Source organism: Squalius cephalus (genome assembly GCF_949319135.1).
Source record: "Squalius cephalus genome assembly, chromosome: 3".
NCBI classification, from domain to species: domain Eukaryota; kingdom Metazoa; phylum Chordata; class Actinopteri; order Cypriniformes; family Leuciscidae; genus Squalius; species Squalius cephalus.
This window is the reverse complement of record NC_137124.1, coordinates 25,909,708-25,929,744: the sequence shown is the minus strand read 5'-3', so window position 1 is coordinate 25,929,744 and position 20,037 is coordinate 25,909,708. Positions and strand designations below refer to the sequence as shown.

The following is a 20,037-nucleotide window of genomic DNA, read 5'->3' as shown; positions in this document are numbered from 1 at the left end:
ACTGGCTACTAACACATCTCCATCTGTTTAAAAGTTTGATGTCTCCTCTGCTCACCAAAACTGCATTTATTTGATCAAAAATAGAGTAAAAACAGTAATATTGTGAAATATTATTACAATTTCAAATAATTGTTTTCTCTTTTAAAAAATATGTTTTTAAATGTAATTTATCCCTGTGATGGCAAAGCTGTATTTTCAGCATCATTACTCCAGTCTTCAGTGTCACATGATCCTTCAGAAATCATTCTAATATACTAATGTGCTGCTCAATAAACATTTTGTATTATCAATGTTAAAAAAATGTTTTTGTAGAAACCATGATACTTTTTTCAAGGATTATTTGTTGAATAGAAGTTCAAAAGAACTGCATTTTTTTATTTAAAAAAACGACAACTTTTGTAATGTCGTTTTGATCATTTAATGCATCCTTGCTAAATAAAAGTATTAATTTCTTTCAAATATAAAATCTTACCGACCCCACACTTTGGAAAGGTAGATTATGAAATTTAATTTGTGATAAATAAATACAATATGCAGTAGCAGAGCAATAGGAATACATGTACATGTAATAATGAAGCATAAGGTTTGAGTGGATCGATTACAGCTTAAATATTTTGTGAAGGCATAATGTGAGAGAGAATATACCTAACCAAATTCTATTTAGGCTAATGTTATACAGAACAGCTTTTTCAGTGTTGTCTATACCAGAAATATAGCCTAAGCGACAGTGCATTCAAGGTATCAATTTTTTATCAGCATGTGTGTTTCCTGTGAATCAAACCCATGACCCTTTAGCGTTGCTAGCGCCATGCTCTAACGTTTGAGCTAGGCCTACTAGAATGCTACTAGAACCTAATTTCCTCTCTCTCTTTTTCTCCTCAACTCAACAAATATTTCCACTGTAAACCCTAATGCTCAAAATAATTAATTGGTTTGAGTAGGACAAACTTAAATTAAATGAATTAGTTCAGTCAAATTAACTTTTATGAGTATTTAGCACTTTCTTTTTCTTTTAAGTTCACAGAACTGATATATTTTAAGTAAACTGAACTGTTTCATTGTTTTGAGTTTTATGAAATTATTTATTTTAATTTAGACGAACTTAAGTTTAACTGAAACGGCTGGGATGTCTATTTCCCAGCATGCTTTGCCGATGGCACTCGAAAGGGAGAGTAAATGCTAAAATTAAGTGTAATATAATATTTCTTTTTTTGTGTAAAATTAATGTTAAGTGTGAGATTTAGTAGTGATTAATGTTTTGTTATGCTAATTTAGAAGAATTTCTGTTAGTGTTGGCTTTAGGATAGTTACCATCATGGTGACAAGTGGTGCATGCAGCTTGATTTGAGAGCAAAATAATCCCTTTATATTATTGCGCTCATACAGCAAGTGCTTCTGTATAACATACTATTGCTAATATGTTAGCAAATTAGTATGTTAACAGATTAGCTTTTTAAAGCTAACTAAGTTTATACTAATAAAAGTGTTCACATTGAGGTTACATGAAAGTTTTAAGTTAATTGTATGAATTAATGCACTCATACATTTTAATTGTTCTTAACTTGAAATTTTTAAGTACAAAATAAAAATCTGCTGGTTCTGCTTACTTAAACTTTGAATTTCAGAACGTAAAAAAATGTAGGCAATTGATTGCCTTAAATGTTTTGAGTTCTGCCAACTTATTCGGGTTTACAGTGTACTTCATAGATTTAAGTTATATTAACTGAATGGAATTAGTACTATTAACTTTATTTACCCAAGTTATCTTAACAATAATTTATTGAGTTACTTGGACACAAATCAAATATTTTTTTTAAGCTTAAATTGTTTGAGTTAATAAACTTAAATGATTTAAGGCAATTGGTTTCCTCAAATGGTTTGAGTTGAACTAACTCATCAGGTTTTACAGTGTACATGAAAGTGACACCAGGTTCAAATTGGGTGCTGTTTATTTGTGTGGTGAGGGCTGTAGGTGTGAAAGAGCCATATCTCTGTGTCACAAAAACAAACAGACAGTGAGCGAGCGAGCAAGCGAATGATGCTATGATGCTATTGAGCGTGAGTGAGAAGGCTGCTTCCATATGTGTGGAGTGTGCTTTGTCTCCTGTAGATAGACACAGTGCTTTGAAGTGCGGATTGGCCCAGTGGGGTGCTAGCTTCTGTTGAGAGGAGATGCTAAACACAGAGGATGTGAGGGACACGCGACTGCGCGCTACACTATTACCCATACAGGAGCAAAGAGGCGAAAACGCAAATCCAATGATAATGTACATCTGTTCCAGAGTATTTAGAGGCTTTGAACGTTTTTTTTCTGCAGGATAAGTGGAGCCCTTTTTCTTACAGTATCTCACAACTTCAAAGCAGATTCTCTGGATAATGCAAATGATTGGAATATGGTGCTTTCTGCAGGCTCAAGAGCATGAAAAGAAAAGGGAGATGAGAAAAAAAACTGAATTTAAGCTAATTGGTGTGGTAAGCTTTTATGTATGAGAAGACGGGCGAATATAAAGCACTTTATTAACTGTCAAGTTCATTGAATTAGGCGAGATGCTGACAGAGTGCTAAAGTTCAAATTCCCTCTGTCTGTCTTTGAGGTTTGTTTGTAGCACTCAAGGTCTCGGTGCCCTGTTGACATTTGCTCCATATCGACTCCTGTTAAGGGTATGATGAGATAACAGTCATTGAGATTAAAAGCGTCCCGTTGTAATCACAAGGGCATGCGTGACAGCTGAGAAGGAGATGGTAAATGGAGGTGTGAATGTCGCAGGCTGCACATTTCTATTAGAGCGCACAGTGTAAGTCTTGCTATGTCTGTGTCTTACAAAATATTATAATTAATTATTAATATAAATTTTATAAATGTTATTGTTTATGGGGTCCCTTTTAAATATTGGCTTTTCTTTATTCCTCGCTGTGATCGTCGTTGTTAACCGAAACTAAAACTATTAAAAAACCACTGCTGAAATAAAAAATGAAATCAGAGCTTAAATAAAATGTAAATATTAGATTATTTTTTTATTTTTTTTAAATTAGAACCCAAATTCTTCACACTAGAAAAAAAAGATTAAGAACTGATCACTGAAATGTTCTTTGGGGAACCAAAAATGGTAAATATAAATAAATAAATAAATAAATAAATAAATAAAATCAGGAACCCAAGTGCCAATGAACTGTGGTGAATTATTATGAAGGAGAGAGAGAAAAGAAAGAGAAAATGCCTGAGGGCTACTGTTTTTCAACCAAGACCCCTGTAATTATAGCATTTTAGATGGTAAATGTACACTGATAAAGAGAACCAAAATGTGATGTGTATCATCATGAAGAGATTAGTTACTTTGCTGAGACCACGGCTCATGTCTCTCCAATTAGCAGTAAATCCCACTTTCACAGCATAATCAAGCTTTTATGAACATTAAAGCTCTTCTTCATTTGGCTTGAAACAATGAGCTACAGATAGCAGATATGAGTAAGTGCTCCAATAAATCTGGACTATTCTTAACTCTCTGCTCAGTTTATTGGATTCAAATGAACCCTCTGTCTCTGATTATGTTTCACCTGCTTTTCCCCCCGGTTCCTCTCCAGCTACTTACTTTCTCAAAGTCTGCTTGGATCATTTATGAGTCACCTGCATATCCTATAGTCTTGAATGAGTGTTTCCTCCTGTGATTCCAGAGATGCATGCTTCACTTGTGACTTCAGAGCTCCCTCTTGAGTCACCTGCGCTTCTGGAATCTCTTCATTGTGAATCAGTGTGAGATATGTTAAGATTTATGTGGGATATGTTAAGTTTTGAGGTCTCAGAAAGAAAGCATTGACTTACACCTCTTCAGTCTTATTACGACTGACCCATCAACCGATTTATGGGTCCACCTAAACTGGTGGTCCCAGATGTGTATATTCTTATTGACAATGTGCAACATTATGTGAGAGTTTTATTTGACATCTCAGACAACTGGACAATTCAATAAAAAGTTAATTGGATGGTCCACTTTAGAAATTCTACTAACTATTAGTAACTTTGCAACATGTCAACTAACTCTTATTAGACTATTAGTGGACTTTAGGTTAGCGTTTGGGTTAGAGTAAGTTGATATGTAGTTGCAAAGTAACTTAGTAGAATGTCTAAAAAGGGACCATTAAAATAAAGTGTTACCCAAAAATCGTCTGTCTTTGACCTAACAGAAATGAACTTTTTTACTTCCAAAAGTGCTGTTTCTGTCTTACATGGGTTGTTTTAAATAGAGAAAATGTCAAATAAATAAATAAAAAATGGAGAAATAAAGATTAACTGATAAACTGAAAAAATCTCAAAAGAAATAGACAAAAGAAACAAGAATGAGGAGTATATAATATTTAAAACTGCAAGTGTGTAAAGATAGAAATCAAGAAAAGTAAAAGTCAGAAATACAAAATTGGCATTCAGTCATTTTCTGCTGGGCATTTGGAATATTCGCCATGAACTTTTTTTTGAATAACCTCGATTCTCCACAGTAAACCAATGATTAATTTAGTGAAATCTACTGTGGTTCAGTAGATTTCCCCTTTATTAACATGCTAACAGCATGCTCACGCAGCACTGGATAGAGGAGTCTTTTATTTAAAGGGTTAGTTGACCAAAGAATGAAAATCTGAGAGATTTCTGTCCCTCCATAGACAGCTATGGAACGCTTCCAGATGTTCATGAAGATATCCTAAAACTAACTGATATCAATTGAACAGTTTGAGACTTGATCACTTTATATGATGAACAGATTGAATTGAGTCTTTTATTCACATATAAACATTAAAGGAGACATATCATGCTTTTAATCGTTCCTTTTTACATATAAATCATACATTTGTAGTCTATATAAAGCGGAACTGCAATGCTTGGGTCTGAATTCCTCATTATTATAGCTCCACAGGCCCCTTTTCTACCCCTTTTCTGATGTGCGTCTGAGAGCAACTCGTTTGGTGCTCTTTAAATACAATTGAGACACTTCATACCCCGCCCCCTCTCCAGGATGCAAAGGTGACACTCGGTTCAACTCCACCCCGTTCGGCCATTTTTGTAGTTTGATAGCAGAGATACGATTATCTAGCGGCACAGAAACTTTTTATTCACACGTTATTAACAAAATGTCAACAACGGAAGACTTGTCCAGCCAGCCTTACATGTTCGAGCCAGAGTCGGAGCCGGAGCGAGATGAAAATGAAGACGACGAACCTGCATAAGAACGTCTTCATATGAATGTATCGCACTGGTGTGTTACTGTATTTACACATGAAACTTTGGTCTTCCGACCTTTTACCACCGTGTTGATTTATTTTGATTAATATGTGCGAGGGAGAGAGAGCAAGACAGCGTCTAGTTTGGAGACGGTGAAGTCTTGTTTACACTTTCGCCTGGCTCCGAAGAGAGAGAGAGTGCGTGCGCACGACCGGGTCTCTCTCTCTCTGCTCGTTCTTTCAGTTAAACATGCGCTCTGTCACAAGCGTGGCAGTTCATCTACATTAGACGGTGTAATGAAGCGTGTGGGTTACTACATCCAACAACCGAACATTTTGACTTACCCTCTCGTAACTTCTGCATGTTTGAGCTTGGACTACAAAATTGCAGCGAGAAATAAAAATGGCGGATTGCTCGAAGTGTTGGGCTGGAAGTCAATGTCCTTATTTGGCAGTTCCGCTGCAAATACTGTGACGTAATAGTTCACAAAACGTCATAGATAACAGAAAAATCGAAACAGGTTGAAAAATATGACCAAAACAGAATATAAAGATATCAACGAAGCACCTGAAGAGAATAATTTCAATTTTTCTGTACTTCTAAACCAGGGATGGGCAACTTCGGTCCTGGAGGGCCACTGTCCTACAGAGTTTAGCTCCAACCCTGAACAAATCACCTGCCTGTAACTTTCTAGTAATCCTGAGGACCTTGATTAGCTTGTTCAGGTGTGTTTGATTAGGGTTGAAGCTAAACTCTGTAGGACAGTGGCCCTCCAGGACCGAAGTTGCCCATCCCTGTTCTAAACACTCCAAATATACAACAAAATGCATTTAAGGGCTAAAAAAGTGGATTTAGCATGATATGTCCCCTTTAATCAACTCACACAACAGCTGTGGTAAAAAGAAACTCAAGCATGTTTGCTTGACGTGCGAGAACCAATGAGGTTCATTCTTGTGTGTTACCAGCACTTTTAAGCTTCCGCAATAACCAATGAGATTTGTTCTCGTGCGCCTAGCAGGTTCGGTAGAGCTTCTGTTTATGTTCGCCGATGAATATTTATTTATTTATTTTCTTATTTGGTTGTCAAAAGCTTTTATAATGTTAGAGCAGGCACGGCCATTTTTAACTTTTTAACAATCCCTTGGCGGGATGCTGTAGATGTTTTCCACTAAGAACACTCAGGATGGGTGCATGGCATTTACACAGTGTGAGTCTAATTGAATTACATTCCAATTATTTTGCTTATCTGCATCTGACGTTACTTATAGCCCTTGATATGTTAATTCCATGCATATATGCTGTTCACATTTTTTCAAAGGTGCAAACGGGCCGTTGTTATCACAGTTAGCCCTGGTTATCTTGTTAAACTCTGATGAAGTCTATCAGAGGCCAACAAAATGAGAAAAAGAGAGGGAGAGCGTATGGGAGAGAGAGGCACCAAAAGTTCCATTGGTTTTGAGTAGATCATTGGGGCTCTTTATTTTTGCAACATCAAAGGGCTTGTGTCTGCTTTGATGTGGCAGCATGCTGTTTAAGGTACAGAGTGAATGGAAAGATGTCAAGCTGCAAGGTGCCTCTGTAGTTTGCGAGGAGGGCTCTGCAGAGCAGCAGATGAAAGGACCAAACAGGGTTTGATAATGAATGTCCAACAAGTAGCCCATCTCAGGCAGTGCTCACGCAGCGGGAGCCAGAGCTAACCTTCAACGACGCACACAACGCCCCACACTCCTCCTCTAACTACTATCGCTCACTCCCTCGGTCTCTCTCTCTTTTTAGCCGTCCGCTGAAAACTCCAGAGAAGTGAGCTTTAATCTTCTTGTCAATTAAAACTCAATACAAAAGCAACCGCACAAACACACAGATAAAGGCGCGTGCCTGTGCCTGCGACTGCGGTCACAGATGCGCAGCAACACGCTCTGGCACTTCTTCTGTTCCTTTCTCTCTCTCTCTGAAAGACATTTGATCTCTATCTTTTTGACAGAGCATGTCTCTCTAAACTCAGCACTAATTGGCTTCCAATTTCACCAAGACTCGACTCCATTAGGACATCGCTTACCAGCTTGCCTCTTCGGTCTTTTTGAAGCCATTGTCCACCGCTGTGCTGACAGAGTTTTACATCACTCTCAAACAGTGTCAGTTCACCTGTTTCTTTGATATGCTATTTCAGAAAAAGAGTGCAAACTGGAAATGTCCTGCAATGGATGTGTGATGAAGTGTTGTTAGGCTGAATGCAACTGAAGGCTGATCAAACAGAAGAACAAACTTGTTAGAGAGAGACAATGCATTTGAATTGATTATTTTATAAAACCAGACATTATAAATTGTGTTGTCATGAAGGTGTGCCAGACAGAAATAGGAATTTATTGCTATGTGATGAAATAGATCACTGCATTCAGCAAACCACTTCTTTAATAATGTAGCCTAAATATTTCAACCAAGAGAACACAGTCTAACCCTCTGAGGGCAGACGAGGATCCAGCTTTAAAGATCTAGTGTTCATCTATATAGATGGGCTATTTTAGAGTTGTGAAAAGTGGATATTCATTTCATGTTCTCTGGGGTAAGTGTGGTATGAACCCCCCTTACCCAAAATTCCCTGGTGTGCTGCCCTTCCAATCAGCCATAACCACTCTGTGATAGGTTGCTGTGGTCAAATAAGATCCTTACTGAAAATCAAGCTAGAATTTAGAACCGTCAAGAACTCATTAATTAAATACTTTGTGATTGGAGTACCAAATCTGTCAGAGACATCACTTGTGTACCAGTGTGTCCTGTAGTGTTTTTCAGTGATGCTCCCCCGCTGCTGCTTCTTCGGTGCCTCGACAAAAGAAATTATATTTTACTGGAGTTGTGAATGTGAATTCATTCTCTGTACTGAATGTGATGCAATAAAAAATATTGTGTACCATAAAAAAAATGGAAACGTCTTATTACTGAATTGTCCTTGCAGGGTGCTGCATGCATAAACAAACATACAACGCAGCAGTGTTGTCCGGTTTACATACAAATGACTCTGGTTCTTTTAATGAATCAAAAAATATAGAGCATAGTGTAGTCTGATTCCTGAACGAATGTTTCATATGAACCAGTTATTTTTAGTGAATCAAAAACATAGACCAGTGTAGTTTGATTCCTAAACGAATGCCTCTTATGAACTGGTCATTTTTAGAGAATCAAAAACACTGACTGTAACTGTAGTCTGAATCCCAAACTAATGTCGGTAACACTTTATTTTACAGTGTCCTTATGTACTTACCATAGTAATAACAGTGACATGCATAATTACAGGCAACTAACCCTCAACCAAATCCTAATCCTACCTTAACCCTATAGTAAGTACATGTAGTTTATTATTACTCAGTACTTAAATGTATAATTACATTGTAACAATGACACCCTAATGTCTCTTATGAGCTAGTCAAAAAGACGATTTAGACTTGTTGTTTAAATCAGTCTTATGAATCCTTCTCAATAATTCAATCACAATTCATCAGAACAGTAATGAGTCAACATTTGACTCACTCACTGAACTGCAAACTATCATTAGTATATTTTTTAATGATGTCGGTATCGAAATGAAGCATGTTTTGTTTCAATAATTATTTGCTGAGTTTTTTATGTAATAAATGAAGATCTCTAGTAGCTATATATATTCTATACGAAACACTGATGTGTGCTTCTTCACTTGTATACGTCCACTCACATCACCCACGAACGTATAAGGTCACCCCATCATGAAGGGACTGTAAAAATCCTGCATCTCTTTTTCTCCTCCAATATTTACAATTTGTGAGCAAGCCGGTCTTACAAAATCTGAAATGACAAGAACATTTATGCAAAGGGAGCTCAATTCTTCTCTGATTAGGATATTAGCATTTCTGTCAGAACTCTGTTCCCCAGTCTTTGTGGAAAACATGACAACCCACACCTCACTGTTTGTCATCATTACATCTGTCATTGTTAAACCCATCTGAGCTTTATATTTTACACTGATAAGAAAGATGACAAACTCATAACACATTAGGAAATATGAGATAAAGCAATCATGACAATACAACAGGCAATACAGGAACAAAACAACTCTCTTTCTCATGTTTTCATTAGATCAAAGACAAAGGCAGATTGGAGAAGCCTCATATCCATCTCACACAAAATGCAAAAAATGTGTTTTTGCATTGCTTTCAATTGTTTGCTTTGGATATTGTGCCAATAAGCCTGATTTGACCAGGGCGTCTAACTCTGTTTTCATGACTAAAATCCTGAATATTTTTCCTACTGTAGCTCTGAAGATTTTTGAATTTCTTTTTTTTTTCTGACGAGAGTTTTAAGCATGTAACAGAGCAACTTCTGAGATAAATAAGCAGAGTATAAGAATTGAAGGCAATCTGTTTTCAGCTTCTGTCATGCTGCTCTGTTTCTCTGCTGAGACACTGGCTAATTGTGTTGTCACTGTCAGCACACGTCAGCTGGCCACTGCATGACTGTTCTTCTGTGTCCAGTGCAATGCCAGAAATGCACCATGCATGATAGACAAGTTCATTGAGAGATACTAAGGAGAGTAAGTCAGTCAGTTAATTTTGTGGAAGAAAATGCCCATTACTGTTCTTCAAAATTGTTTATGGTCTCAAATTCTACCTACCATTCAGAAATGAATTGAGAAAGCCTTTTAAAATCTAGTTCCAGTTCAAATTGAAGTTAGAAACAGAAAGCAAAACTGCAGTTCAAATTTGAATGTATGGAGGTAGAATTCAAATGAATTCAAATGCAAAGAAATTCATGTAACTGCATTTTTAACGAGAAAAACAAAGTTTTTAAATCGGCTCTGTCTTTTACACTGTGGGTGACAGAGGGATGGAGATATCACACTGATCAGCTCTGGTCTCATCAAAGCCAGACAGCCCACCCACACAAGGGATGAACACCAAACCTGCACAGCAGCTTCCACTGCCCAGTTGACTCCTGTGTCTCATCATCAGAAGATAACATATACGCTATTGCTGACACTCTAAATGACACTGTAGGATTGCAGACTACATACATAGTGCATAAGTAGGCCTGATCAGTAGGCCTATTATATACTGAGTCTATGCAGAACATAATAATTCCCTCTATACTGCCTTAAGGCCAGAAGCTGTTGAGCCGACTAGTTATGCAAATCAAATAATATTTAGGCTTAACCATTTGTTGTAACTGACTGAAAATGTTTCTTGAACATATAAATTATAGAAACACCCTAGTATTTACAAAAACAAACAAGAAAAAAAAAAAAAAAAGGCTGAACACAAGATTATGAACATAAAACTATTATTTATGAACTTTAAATATTTATCATTTACTGTAAAAAAAGAAAAAGAAAAAAAGACAAACAGTTCAGTTGCTTGCTGAGATAAAGTAATAGGCTAATTTTTTCATGATGCTAGGGTTCCCTCTTGAGTTTGAAATGTGGTTCTGCATGCCTTTTTATTACTAGAAAATGTGGCAAAACATGTTTCTTGTTTACAGTCGCGATACAATTTTGTCAGTCATCGCGCCATCGTTCCGATCATTTTTGTTGTTGTCACTCCCGAAACTCTGCAGTGTGCATGACCAGAGCAGATCCGGGGAGGGTTGGACCACATGATTGACCCCAGTGAAGTGTTTATAATTTGTAGCCTAATATTTATATTGAGTAAAAGGAGAAAAAAGTCTCTGACGCCTATAGCCCTACACTTTTATGGGAAGAAAATTTGTACAAACACAATGTGATTCCATCCCCAATAAAAAAAGACCAACACTCTTTGTACCCGACACTCACTTTACGCAGTAGGCAATTAGACATAAGCAGCAGATATACTTAAAGTTTTTAACACAAAACCACAATGACTTACTGTCGTGTAAACAATGTGTCACAACACCCCTATATACAAACAGACTTTATGTGTCAGTAAGATAACTTCCTGAAGATTCAGAGGACAGCAGCGCCTCCTCTTTCACTTTCAGTTCGGACGATCATTTCCATAAAGTGACCAAACAGAGTATGCTGACAGATAAGCGTGTGTTCGTGGTGTTTTCATATTCCAGCTTAGTCTATATAGATTGTCAAGAATCACAGGCTATGGAATATCTAGCAGACAGACGTTTGTAGGCGTGTTTCGTTTGGGATATTCATTTCGAAAGTTTTCTTAAATCAGGCTATACGCATACGCGTATGAAATCTTATGAATTAAACATTTACTTCGCAGTGGGGGAGCAATGACGTTCAGGAGTTATTTTGAACCTTGTCTGGTAAGTTATTTATTTTTTAAAACCATCATTCACTTATCTATTCATAATTAAAAATAATAATATACTAGGCTACTGTATGGCCTATCCGCTTTTGGTAAAAATGAGGAAACGAGTGCTCAAATTTACTCGGTTAATAGGAACTTGTGCCAATATTCTATACCTCTGTGTGATGTTGGTCTTCTATGTCTCATCCCTTTAGTTGGGTTCTGATAGTGACTGTTGACTTTGAGACAAGGCTGAGTTCCACTATGAGCACTCAGTTGATCCTAAAACAGCGAGCAGAGCTTCTGGCAGTCCTATGTGGTGGAGGCAGTGCTGAACCTCTGGACTGTGTTCTGGACTTACTCCTGGCTTGGGAGGGTCTTGTCTGGGAGGATTACCTAAACATACGAGTGGCGGAGAAACCCTTATGTTCTAATGTCAGGCAACTTTTAGATGTGGTGTATGAAAAAGGAGAAGATGCATGCAGCCTTTTTTTGGCTGCAATTAACCAGATCTTACCAGAGGAGCAGAAGGCTGGGCTGTGTTTTGGGAAAGGATGCGCTGTGCTGGGCAAGAACAGACCAGACACTGCCACTTTAACGTTATTGGCTGACAGGCCAGTGTTAGTGACAAAGCTCAGAGATAATATTGACGGAGCTTTGAATGTTTTACTGACAACTGGCTGCTTCACCATCAAAGATTGTGATGGGGTGCAACTACCTGTATACACACCGTCACAACAGGTAACGTGACTGAATACTGCTTTAACCCATAAATTAGTTTACTTATGAAATCCTTGGAATTATGTTTTATTAACAAAGTTCGGGAGGAGCACGTTCAGATCATTAACCTAAATTAACACAAGAGGAGCGCACTCAGTTAATCAACCAATTGCCAAAATAAGAGGTATATACAGCAGACTTACCTCCGTTCGTTGACAGCTTAACAGCATCCCACCACCACCCATTCTCCTCTCTTCTAGTCCTAACCACTCTTACAACAACTGGGGGAGTACGCTGGGTTCGGGCCAAATTCAGAGCATAAAATACGATATAACAAATACGCATAACCTTTATTCCACTTAATTACATGTAAGTGTGAACTTGTGAACTATCATATAACTTGCCCCATGGCTAAATTAATTGTCAGTGACTGTTGAATTGCCAAACAGTTTTCAGACAATTGACAAATGAAAATGTCACATTGTTATATTATCTCTCATACATGCTTTAGAAATTGAGCTATTTTCCTATAGTAATTGATCAGTTCAAATTAGTTTGACATATGACATATATTTCTTTCTTCACACTAACTGTCCTTTACTTGCTTAATGAATGTATATCCAGTGATCTTATTGGATTGTTGCAGGTTCGGAGGCTGTTAGACCAAGTGAAGTTTAAAGGGGAAACTGCTGCAAAGACCTTACTACAGTATCTAGAACAAACAGAGCCAACCAGACCAAACCCTGAAGATAAAGAAAGTCACCTCTCTGCTGGTATAAGACATTTCTCAGTTGTATGGACAGGATGTCTTTTTTCATGTCTTTGTCTTTGATATTGCATAAGATGCAAGAAATGGGCATAATTATGATGTCAATTTTATATATTTGAATAAATGTTGACAATTAAATACAATCTAAATGTAAAATAAATATAAATAAATTCAGAAATATAAATCAAATAATAATGAAATAAATAATAATGAATACAAGATAATACAATAATTTTTACATTTTTTTCTTTATTTCTGATAAGTTAGCTTATCAAAAACATAAATGTAATTGTCAATACACTTTGTCTTCTACTTTACATTGTTTCTCCAGATTGTCTGCTGTACCAGAAGAAGCTGCGAAGTTCTGTTGCTGCACAGTCCCTCTTTCTTAGCACATACGGTGGGACAGGACGTTTCTCCTTGGATGATATTTACACTGATGGACTTCTTGAAGTGATGGATGGTTCTGGTGAAACTACTACATTAGGGCTGGAGGATGTGATGGGTCCCATCGGGACTCTAAATGAAGATGCTGACACCATTCTTCTGTCTGGGGAGGCAGGAAGTGGCAAAAGCACACTGCTTCAGCGACTGCACTTGCTCTGGGCAAGAGAAGCTTTGCTCACAAGCACTTTCCTGCTGTTCCCCTTCAGTTGCCGCAAACTGAATGCAGAGCACAGAGAGCTGTCTCTGAAAGAGCTCCTCTTCCTGCACTGCTGCTGGCCTGATCGAAGTCAGGATGAGGTTTTCCAGTACATCCTAGACCACCCTCATATGGTCCTCTTTACTTTTGATGGGCTTGATGAGTTTAAACAGGGTTTCACAGATGAAGAACGTCACTGCTGCCCCACAAAGCAAGTGCCTATACCTGTATTGCTTTTCAATCTCTTGCAGGGTACGCTAATGAAGGGCGTTTTGAAGGTGCTCACCAGCAGGTCACAGGCTGTGGGCCCATCGTTGAAGCGCTATCTCCGCAAAGAAGTGCACCTGAAGGGTTTTTCTCCTAGAGGTATCAACTGTTTTGTAAAGAAACATCATAGCGACCCTGCTATGGCTAGACGTGTCATAGAGTCCCTTCAGAGTAACACAGTGTTGCTAGGTCTTTGCCACATCCCAGTCTTCTGCTGGATTGTGACCAAGTGCCACCAGGAGCTTCTGGGTGGTCAAGATGGTATTCCTCAGACCATCACTGATGTCTACCTCCTGGTCTTACAGCATTTCTTCCAGCGAAAGTCATCTCAGCCCCAAGGAGTCCTGGGAAAGGCCTGGTTGGAGGAACATTTGGACACAGTGTTAAAACTTGGACAGCTGGCATTGGAAGGCCTGGAAGCCTCTTGTTATGTGTTCTCAGGATATGAACTGCAAAGAAATGGGCTCACAGAACAGGATGTCAGCATGGGTTTCCTCATTTACTGCAATGACCTATCTGTGACAGACTGCAAACAGTATGAGTTTCTGCACATCACCTTACAATGCTTCTTCGCTGCTCTGTATGTTGTTCTGAATCGTAACAACAATCGCTCTGCTATCTCCAGACTCTTTCAGCCTCAGGACAGGCAGTTGTCGGGCCTGTCTCAAAGGTGTCTTGGACACTGTATTGATCCTTCAGTTGGGGAGGAGATGACCCATGTGACGGAGACACCAAACCTCCAGATTACAGCTCAGTTTGTGTCAGGACTTTTTTCTCAGCGGCACCATAATCTCCTCCTGGACTGCTGTCCTACTGCTGTGCGTGAACGCAAATTCAAGCTGGTAGTGAAGTCATTGTCTAAAGGGATGCAGAGACATTTCAAGTCCATTCCTCGTCCTGTAGAAGGGGAAAAGAAGAGCATGCATGCCATGCCAAGTTTTGTTTGGCTAATCAAGTGCATATATGAAATGCAAGACAACAGTATTGCTCAAGATGCCGTGGCTAAGTTGGACGTTGAACATCTGAAGCTCACCTATTGTAACATTGGTCCGGTGGAATGCACTGCGCTGGCGCACGTGCTGAAGTACCTGCGGAATCCTGTTGGGCTTCAGTTGGACAACAATTCAGTAGGAGATGTGGGCGTGGAGCAGCTTCTACCGTGTCTACATATTTGTCACTCCCTTTAGTAAGATGATAGATTAGCTGATGGTTGTGTTTGAATTGTTGTTTAAGCTTTCTTTTTTTCTTAATTTAAAGGGATAGTTCACCTAAAAATGAAAATTCAAAAATCGACTTGTTCTATCATTTACTCAACCATTTTTTCCATTCCAAACCTGTATGCATTGTGGAACACAAAATAAGATATCTTGAAAAATGTCTGCTTTTTTTGGTCCATACATAATAAAAAAAAATCGGTGAGAAAAATCATGATTTTCTAAAACTTCTGAATTTTGCAGTTTAAGGAATAATAACATATCAGATGAAGGAATCCGGAAACTTCTGGAAAAGGGAATGAAGTGCGAAAGCTTCCAAAAAATAGCGTGAGAATATCAAACACCTAAATTCTGCATTTTATGAATAATGATAATGTATATTCTATTGTTATTCTTATACAACCAAGTTTTATTACTACCTCATCATTTCCTCAGGCTTTTCAACAACAAGCTCACAGATGCTTGCACCCAACATTTTGCTTGGCTGCTAAAAGCAAAGCAGAACTTCCTGTCTTTGAGGTCAGCGCTTACTTTATAAGGTTATTATTTTCTAGTTCTGGCCTATGGGATGCTGATCATTCTAATCATGCCAAATTTATAATTGCTTTGTAGGCTTGGAAATAATAACATCACATGCGTTGGAGCAGAGCAGCTTGCAGAAGGCCTAAGCCACAACCAGTCTTTGCAGTATCTGGGGTGAGGTCAATGATGAGAAAGAATACTGTGCTCTAATGTTCCAATACTGTGCCTTTATTAAATTATATTTCCATTCTGACTTCTTATTTTCAGTTTATGGGGTAATAAAATTGGGGACAGGGGAGTTGAGGCATTGGCAACTGCGCTGAAGAATAGCACATCGCTAATATGGTTAAGGTAATCCTGTAAAATCCTGTATTAATTCTGCATTCTATGACTATGAAAAAAAACCTTGCAGCTAGCTAATGCTAAACAGTGGAAATGGAAAGGTTGCCCAGTCAGATCAAACTAAATATGCAGAGCATTGAGCTACACAGCATGTGTTTCTTTTTGTGTGTAATAATAATGTTTGCGTTGGTTTGTTTCAGTCTGGTGGATAATGGTGTGGGCAGTGCAGGTGCATGCGCTCTGGCTAAACTCGTCAGTCAGAGCAAAACTCTGGTGGAACTGTGGTGAGTGTGACTTATTTAAACCACTTTGTTTAATTTATTTTTTTCTAAGTCAGAATTACATGCTTTCTCTCTATCTCTCTCACTCAGGCTGAGCAAAAACTACATCAGCAGGGACGGAGTTGAGTGTCTGATAGAGGCACTGAAAATGAACTATAGTGTTAAGGAAGTCTGGTAAGGTAATTTTCCAGTATTTTAGCTGACTGTGTGCTAGTTTTACTCAATAAATGTCCATGTGTTTTCTTTAGTAGTGGTTTTGTATGTTGGTTGTAAATACCTTTAGAATATTTTTTTTTTATGAATTCTGTCTGCCAAATTTAAAATTTCTCATAAATGTGTCAACAAGTGAAACCAATAAAACCATAGCATATGCAGTCAAGAATCAACTGAAGGGTTCTCAGGACAGATGTGGGTCATGTTGTCACATGTTTTTTTTTTTAAAGTTATACATTTGCATACATTGTTATATTATATATATATATATATATATATATATATATATATATATATATATATATGTATATATATATATGTATTTCTTATACATTGCATATTAATTACAATATTTTTTTGCCAAAACAATAGTTAGATATTTTTTAATGTTTGTGTGCTTTTTTTTTGTTTGTTTGTTGCTGTCTAATGAATTGTTCATAGTTGTTCAACTATTTAAATTTTGCTCAAAGGCCTGTAACAGAGTGTTTACAGGCAGGTTCTATGGTGAAAACTTACCTCATTTAATGTGACAACATGCCCCAGTATGTAATGATTAGCAGTTATCATGCAACTACTTTGGGACTTGATTAATCTTAGTGCAAACAGAATTTCAATTGTACTATACTTTATTACATTAATACCCATGCCTGGTGAATGGTTTGTGCTGTGAATAATATTAATGTCCTTAATACAAAGGCTCTTTGCTTTGTACTCTTAAAGGCTGAGACAAAATAATCTGAGCCCAGAGGAAGAAGAGGAGCTGAGCAAGCAAGAAAGCAGATTGATCTTCTGAGGGCAAGAAGGCTCTGTAATGCCTGCCACCAAACTCCCAAATCCAATGCTCATCATTTTCTTGAAAAACAAACAAACAACAACTCACAAGCAGGAAGCCATAGTCAAAGTGCCTGTCTTGTAAATGGCTGATCTGGACTGAAGTAGAGGTAGCTTAAAAGCTAAATATCCAGGGTCCAATCAGAGCATCAGATGGGGCCAGAGAATGACTGGGATCCTCTGTTACCATTGTGACGTGAATGTGCCCCAGCTTGCTCCATCGAGACTGTCAAAAATGTACTCTTAGTAGTAGAGGAAAACCTTAATAATAAGATGTAAACTGCCAAACCAGTACACAAACTGACCTTCTACACAGAACATCAGGAGCATACACATCATTTGTCTGACTTTATCCATTGATTGAACACATCCTTAGTTTTCATTGATTGTAGGCTACATATTCTTTGTATATGGGAGTTTAATTTTTGTATTGTATATTCATGGTCTATATGTCTATATGTACTTGCAACACAGATTGTCAGGGTTTGTTATGATGTTTTTAAATTCCCTTTAAGTACATCTTCTATGACTTCTATTTCATGAAAACCATAGATTTATTTGTTTTATTCATTCTCACACAACATTCATGAAACAGTTGTTTACTAAGCTTCATGTAGGATCTATGTGAAACATGCTGTACAAGTAAGAACTAGATTATATGCTTGGAAGAACAAAAAGGAAATAAACTGCAGTGTACAACCTGTCACCCAGCCAGTTCCTTAAAAACTCTTCAGCCAAACTACTGGAAAACCCCAAAAGGCGGGGCTAAGCAAAGGACAACCGAAATGACCAATCAGATTTTAGCTGTCACTCACTGTCCAATAGGAGAGCAAGTTTCTCTCCAATAACGTAGCACGTTTGGTTTAACCGTCACATACACAACCACACTGTAAATAATACTCACACTGATTTCAAATGAAACAACGGCCTCGGCTATACCAATATTACCGGATTTTATTCGAGTTTCCCTTATCGTTTCACCCGGGATTATTACCAGCGGGTTTAAAGTGCACGGAGGAGGCGACTGTCCCTCCATTAACCGGTAGTATTGCGGAGTGGAGTCAGCGGTGGCTTCAGCTGAGCCCATCCGACAATGTCAAATAAACACCATCATCATTACTAACAGCGCCACGAGAGTTTCACTGGAATAATCTCAAATGCCATCGAAGGCGGACGGGTGAATACAGGGATATATAAACGTCAGGTAAGAGGAGTCTGATCCGCTCATGCTGATGTCACCTGTTTACCTCTACAGACTGTGACACATGACTAGCTTTAGATCCGTAACTGTAACCCGACCCGCTGATTATACATGACAACACAGGGTTATCCAGCGATGACATTATCTCCAAACCGAGCTCTATGAGTAGGAATAACCGTTAACAGAGAAGCTGATAGTTTGCCTTCTGTACCTGGTCATTGTCAGTTAGTGTAAGGCCTGTCCATCTCTACTGCATCGTTTTCATCCGGCAGTCACAGTTTAGAGAAAGTGCATAACGCTGATGTGATATTTACATTGGGTGTATTACATCATGGATACAGTGATTGAACTTACAAAAGCCTGTACATATTGCTAATACATTGGCATTACATGTGGGTGTCCCTGGCTCTGCATGCTTCCTATGTTGACAAAGCATCAACTTCACAGGTCACTCTCTGTTGAATATCAATGGCTGTGGAGGGACAGACAGTCAGCATGGATATTGTTGCTCAAAGCTTGAGAGTCCCTCACAGTGATCATGAGTATGTTTAGAGCTGTGGTTCTCAACTTTTTTCTTAGGGTTGCCCTGTTTTACATGTCATATGTTTCACAGCTACAAAACAACAACAACAACAACAACAGCCAAACAAGTGCCATTGAGATAAATGGGAATGCTAACACTATGCTTTGGCATTATAGCAATCCTTGATCCATTCATATGGAATTAAGCTGGCTTGACGACCCCTAAGAATTGGAACCCTTTGACGTGTTTGCCTAGAGAGCACTAATATTTACCAGAACGCTGATCTCTGTATGGGTAGGCTAGGCTGTAGACGTTAATCAAAACCGTATTGTCATTTTTAGGATGGGCCAAATCACTGCCGGACCAAACTGCAGGATCTTTCTTCGCTGCTACATCTTACATTTCAGACAGAGGTAGATGACACGTGCAATATCAGTAAAAGGTCATGCAGTGTATAGCATTCCCTGTCTCGTCTTTTATTCTTGCTATTAGTCATTATGCAGTAGTGGTATGTGTGCACTATTATTGTGCATACAGGAAGCTCAGAGTGAGATTTAATTCGCTGTGTGAATTCCCCTGCTGCTGGGGGAAAAACCAACCAGTCACACAGTCTCTGTTGGTGCAAGTGTGTTCAGATGGTTATTCTAATATCGTGGTCATTGATGAGGTATGCCAGTTAGCAAAGTCAGTGGTTGTCATGTGATGTTGCTTAAAGGAAAATTTCACCCATAAATGATGATTCTGTCATTATTTACTCACCCTCATATCATTTCTAAACTGTATGCCTCTCTTTCTTCTGTAGAATACAAAAGAGGATATTCGAAAATGTTGAAAAATATTTTCTTTCATTGTATGAACAAAAGACAGACTTTTTCAAAATATTTTCTGTTGTGTTGTGTTCCACAGAAGAGTGATGGTGAGTAAATGATGACAGAATTGGGATGAACATGAACTATCCCTTTAAGGACCCACATTTTAAATTGAACACCAAGTGGTAACCCAACAAAGTAGCAGAATTTTTCATACACAAGTATAAGTAAGCAAAATGGTTGTT

At 38.1% G+C, this 20,037-nt stretch overlaps 2 protein-coding genes across 6 annotated transcripts in view; both read left to right on the top strand.

Moving 5' to 3' along the window:
• The first annotated feature begins 11,150 nt into the window (after nt 1-11,150).
• On the top strand, nt 11,151-17,966 carry nod2 (nucleotide-binding oligomerization domain containing 2). Of its 2 annotated transcripts, XM_079865522.1 has the most exons (11): nt 11,151-11,473; nt 11,673-12,198; nt 12,824-12,950; nt 13,278-15,042; nt 15,314-15,397; nt 15,506-15,589; nt 15,683-15,766; nt 15,860-15,943; nt 16,135-16,218; nt 16,306-16,389; nt 17,149-17,966. In XM_079865522.1, the coding sequence occupies exons 2-11, from the start codon at nt 11,722-11,724 to the stop codon at nt 17,219-17,221; spliced, it is 2,946 nt and encodes a 981-aa protein (XP_079721648.1). In that variant the 5' UTR covers nt 11,151-11,473; nt 11,673-11,721; the 3' UTR covers nt 17,222-17,966. The 2 variants fall into 2 exon arrangements, with proteins under 2 accessions (XP_079721648.1, XP_079721649.1); XM_079865523.1 differs by lacking the exon at nt 11,673-12,198 and having other exon boundaries at nt 11,192-11,473.
• Nucleotides 17,967-18,113: 147 nt separating this feature from the next.
• Nucleotides 18,114-20,037, top strand: part of cyld (cylindromatosis (turban tumor syndrome)) — a 34,737-nt gene continuing 32,813 nt past the window's right edge. For 2 of the 4 annotated variants that reach the window (XM_079865527.1, XM_079865524.1), the window contains exon 1: nt 18,114-18,463. The gene's annotated coding sequence lies outside the window, so the exon portion shown is untranslated. The remainder of the gene's footprint in view (nt 18,464-20,037) is intronic. The other 2 variants (XM_079865526.1, XM_079865525.1) reach the window with 1 other exon arrangement.

What these genes read in the sequence shown, in the direction of transcription:
- nod2 (XM_079865522.1), top strand. Translation starts at nt 11,722, where the DNA reads ATGAGCACTCAGTTGATCCTAAAACAGCGAGCAGAGCTTCTGGCAGTC. An exon ending in GAAAGCTTCCAAAAAATAGC is followed by an intron (nt 15,398 to 15,505) that starts GTGAGAATATCA and finishes TCATTTCCTCAG; the next exon opens with GCTTTTCAACAACAAGCTCA. An exon ending in CAGAACTTCCTGTCTTTGAG is followed by an intron (nt 15,590 to 15,682) that starts GTCAGCGCTTAC and finishes ATTGCTTTGTAG; the next exon opens with GCTTGGAAATAATAACATCA.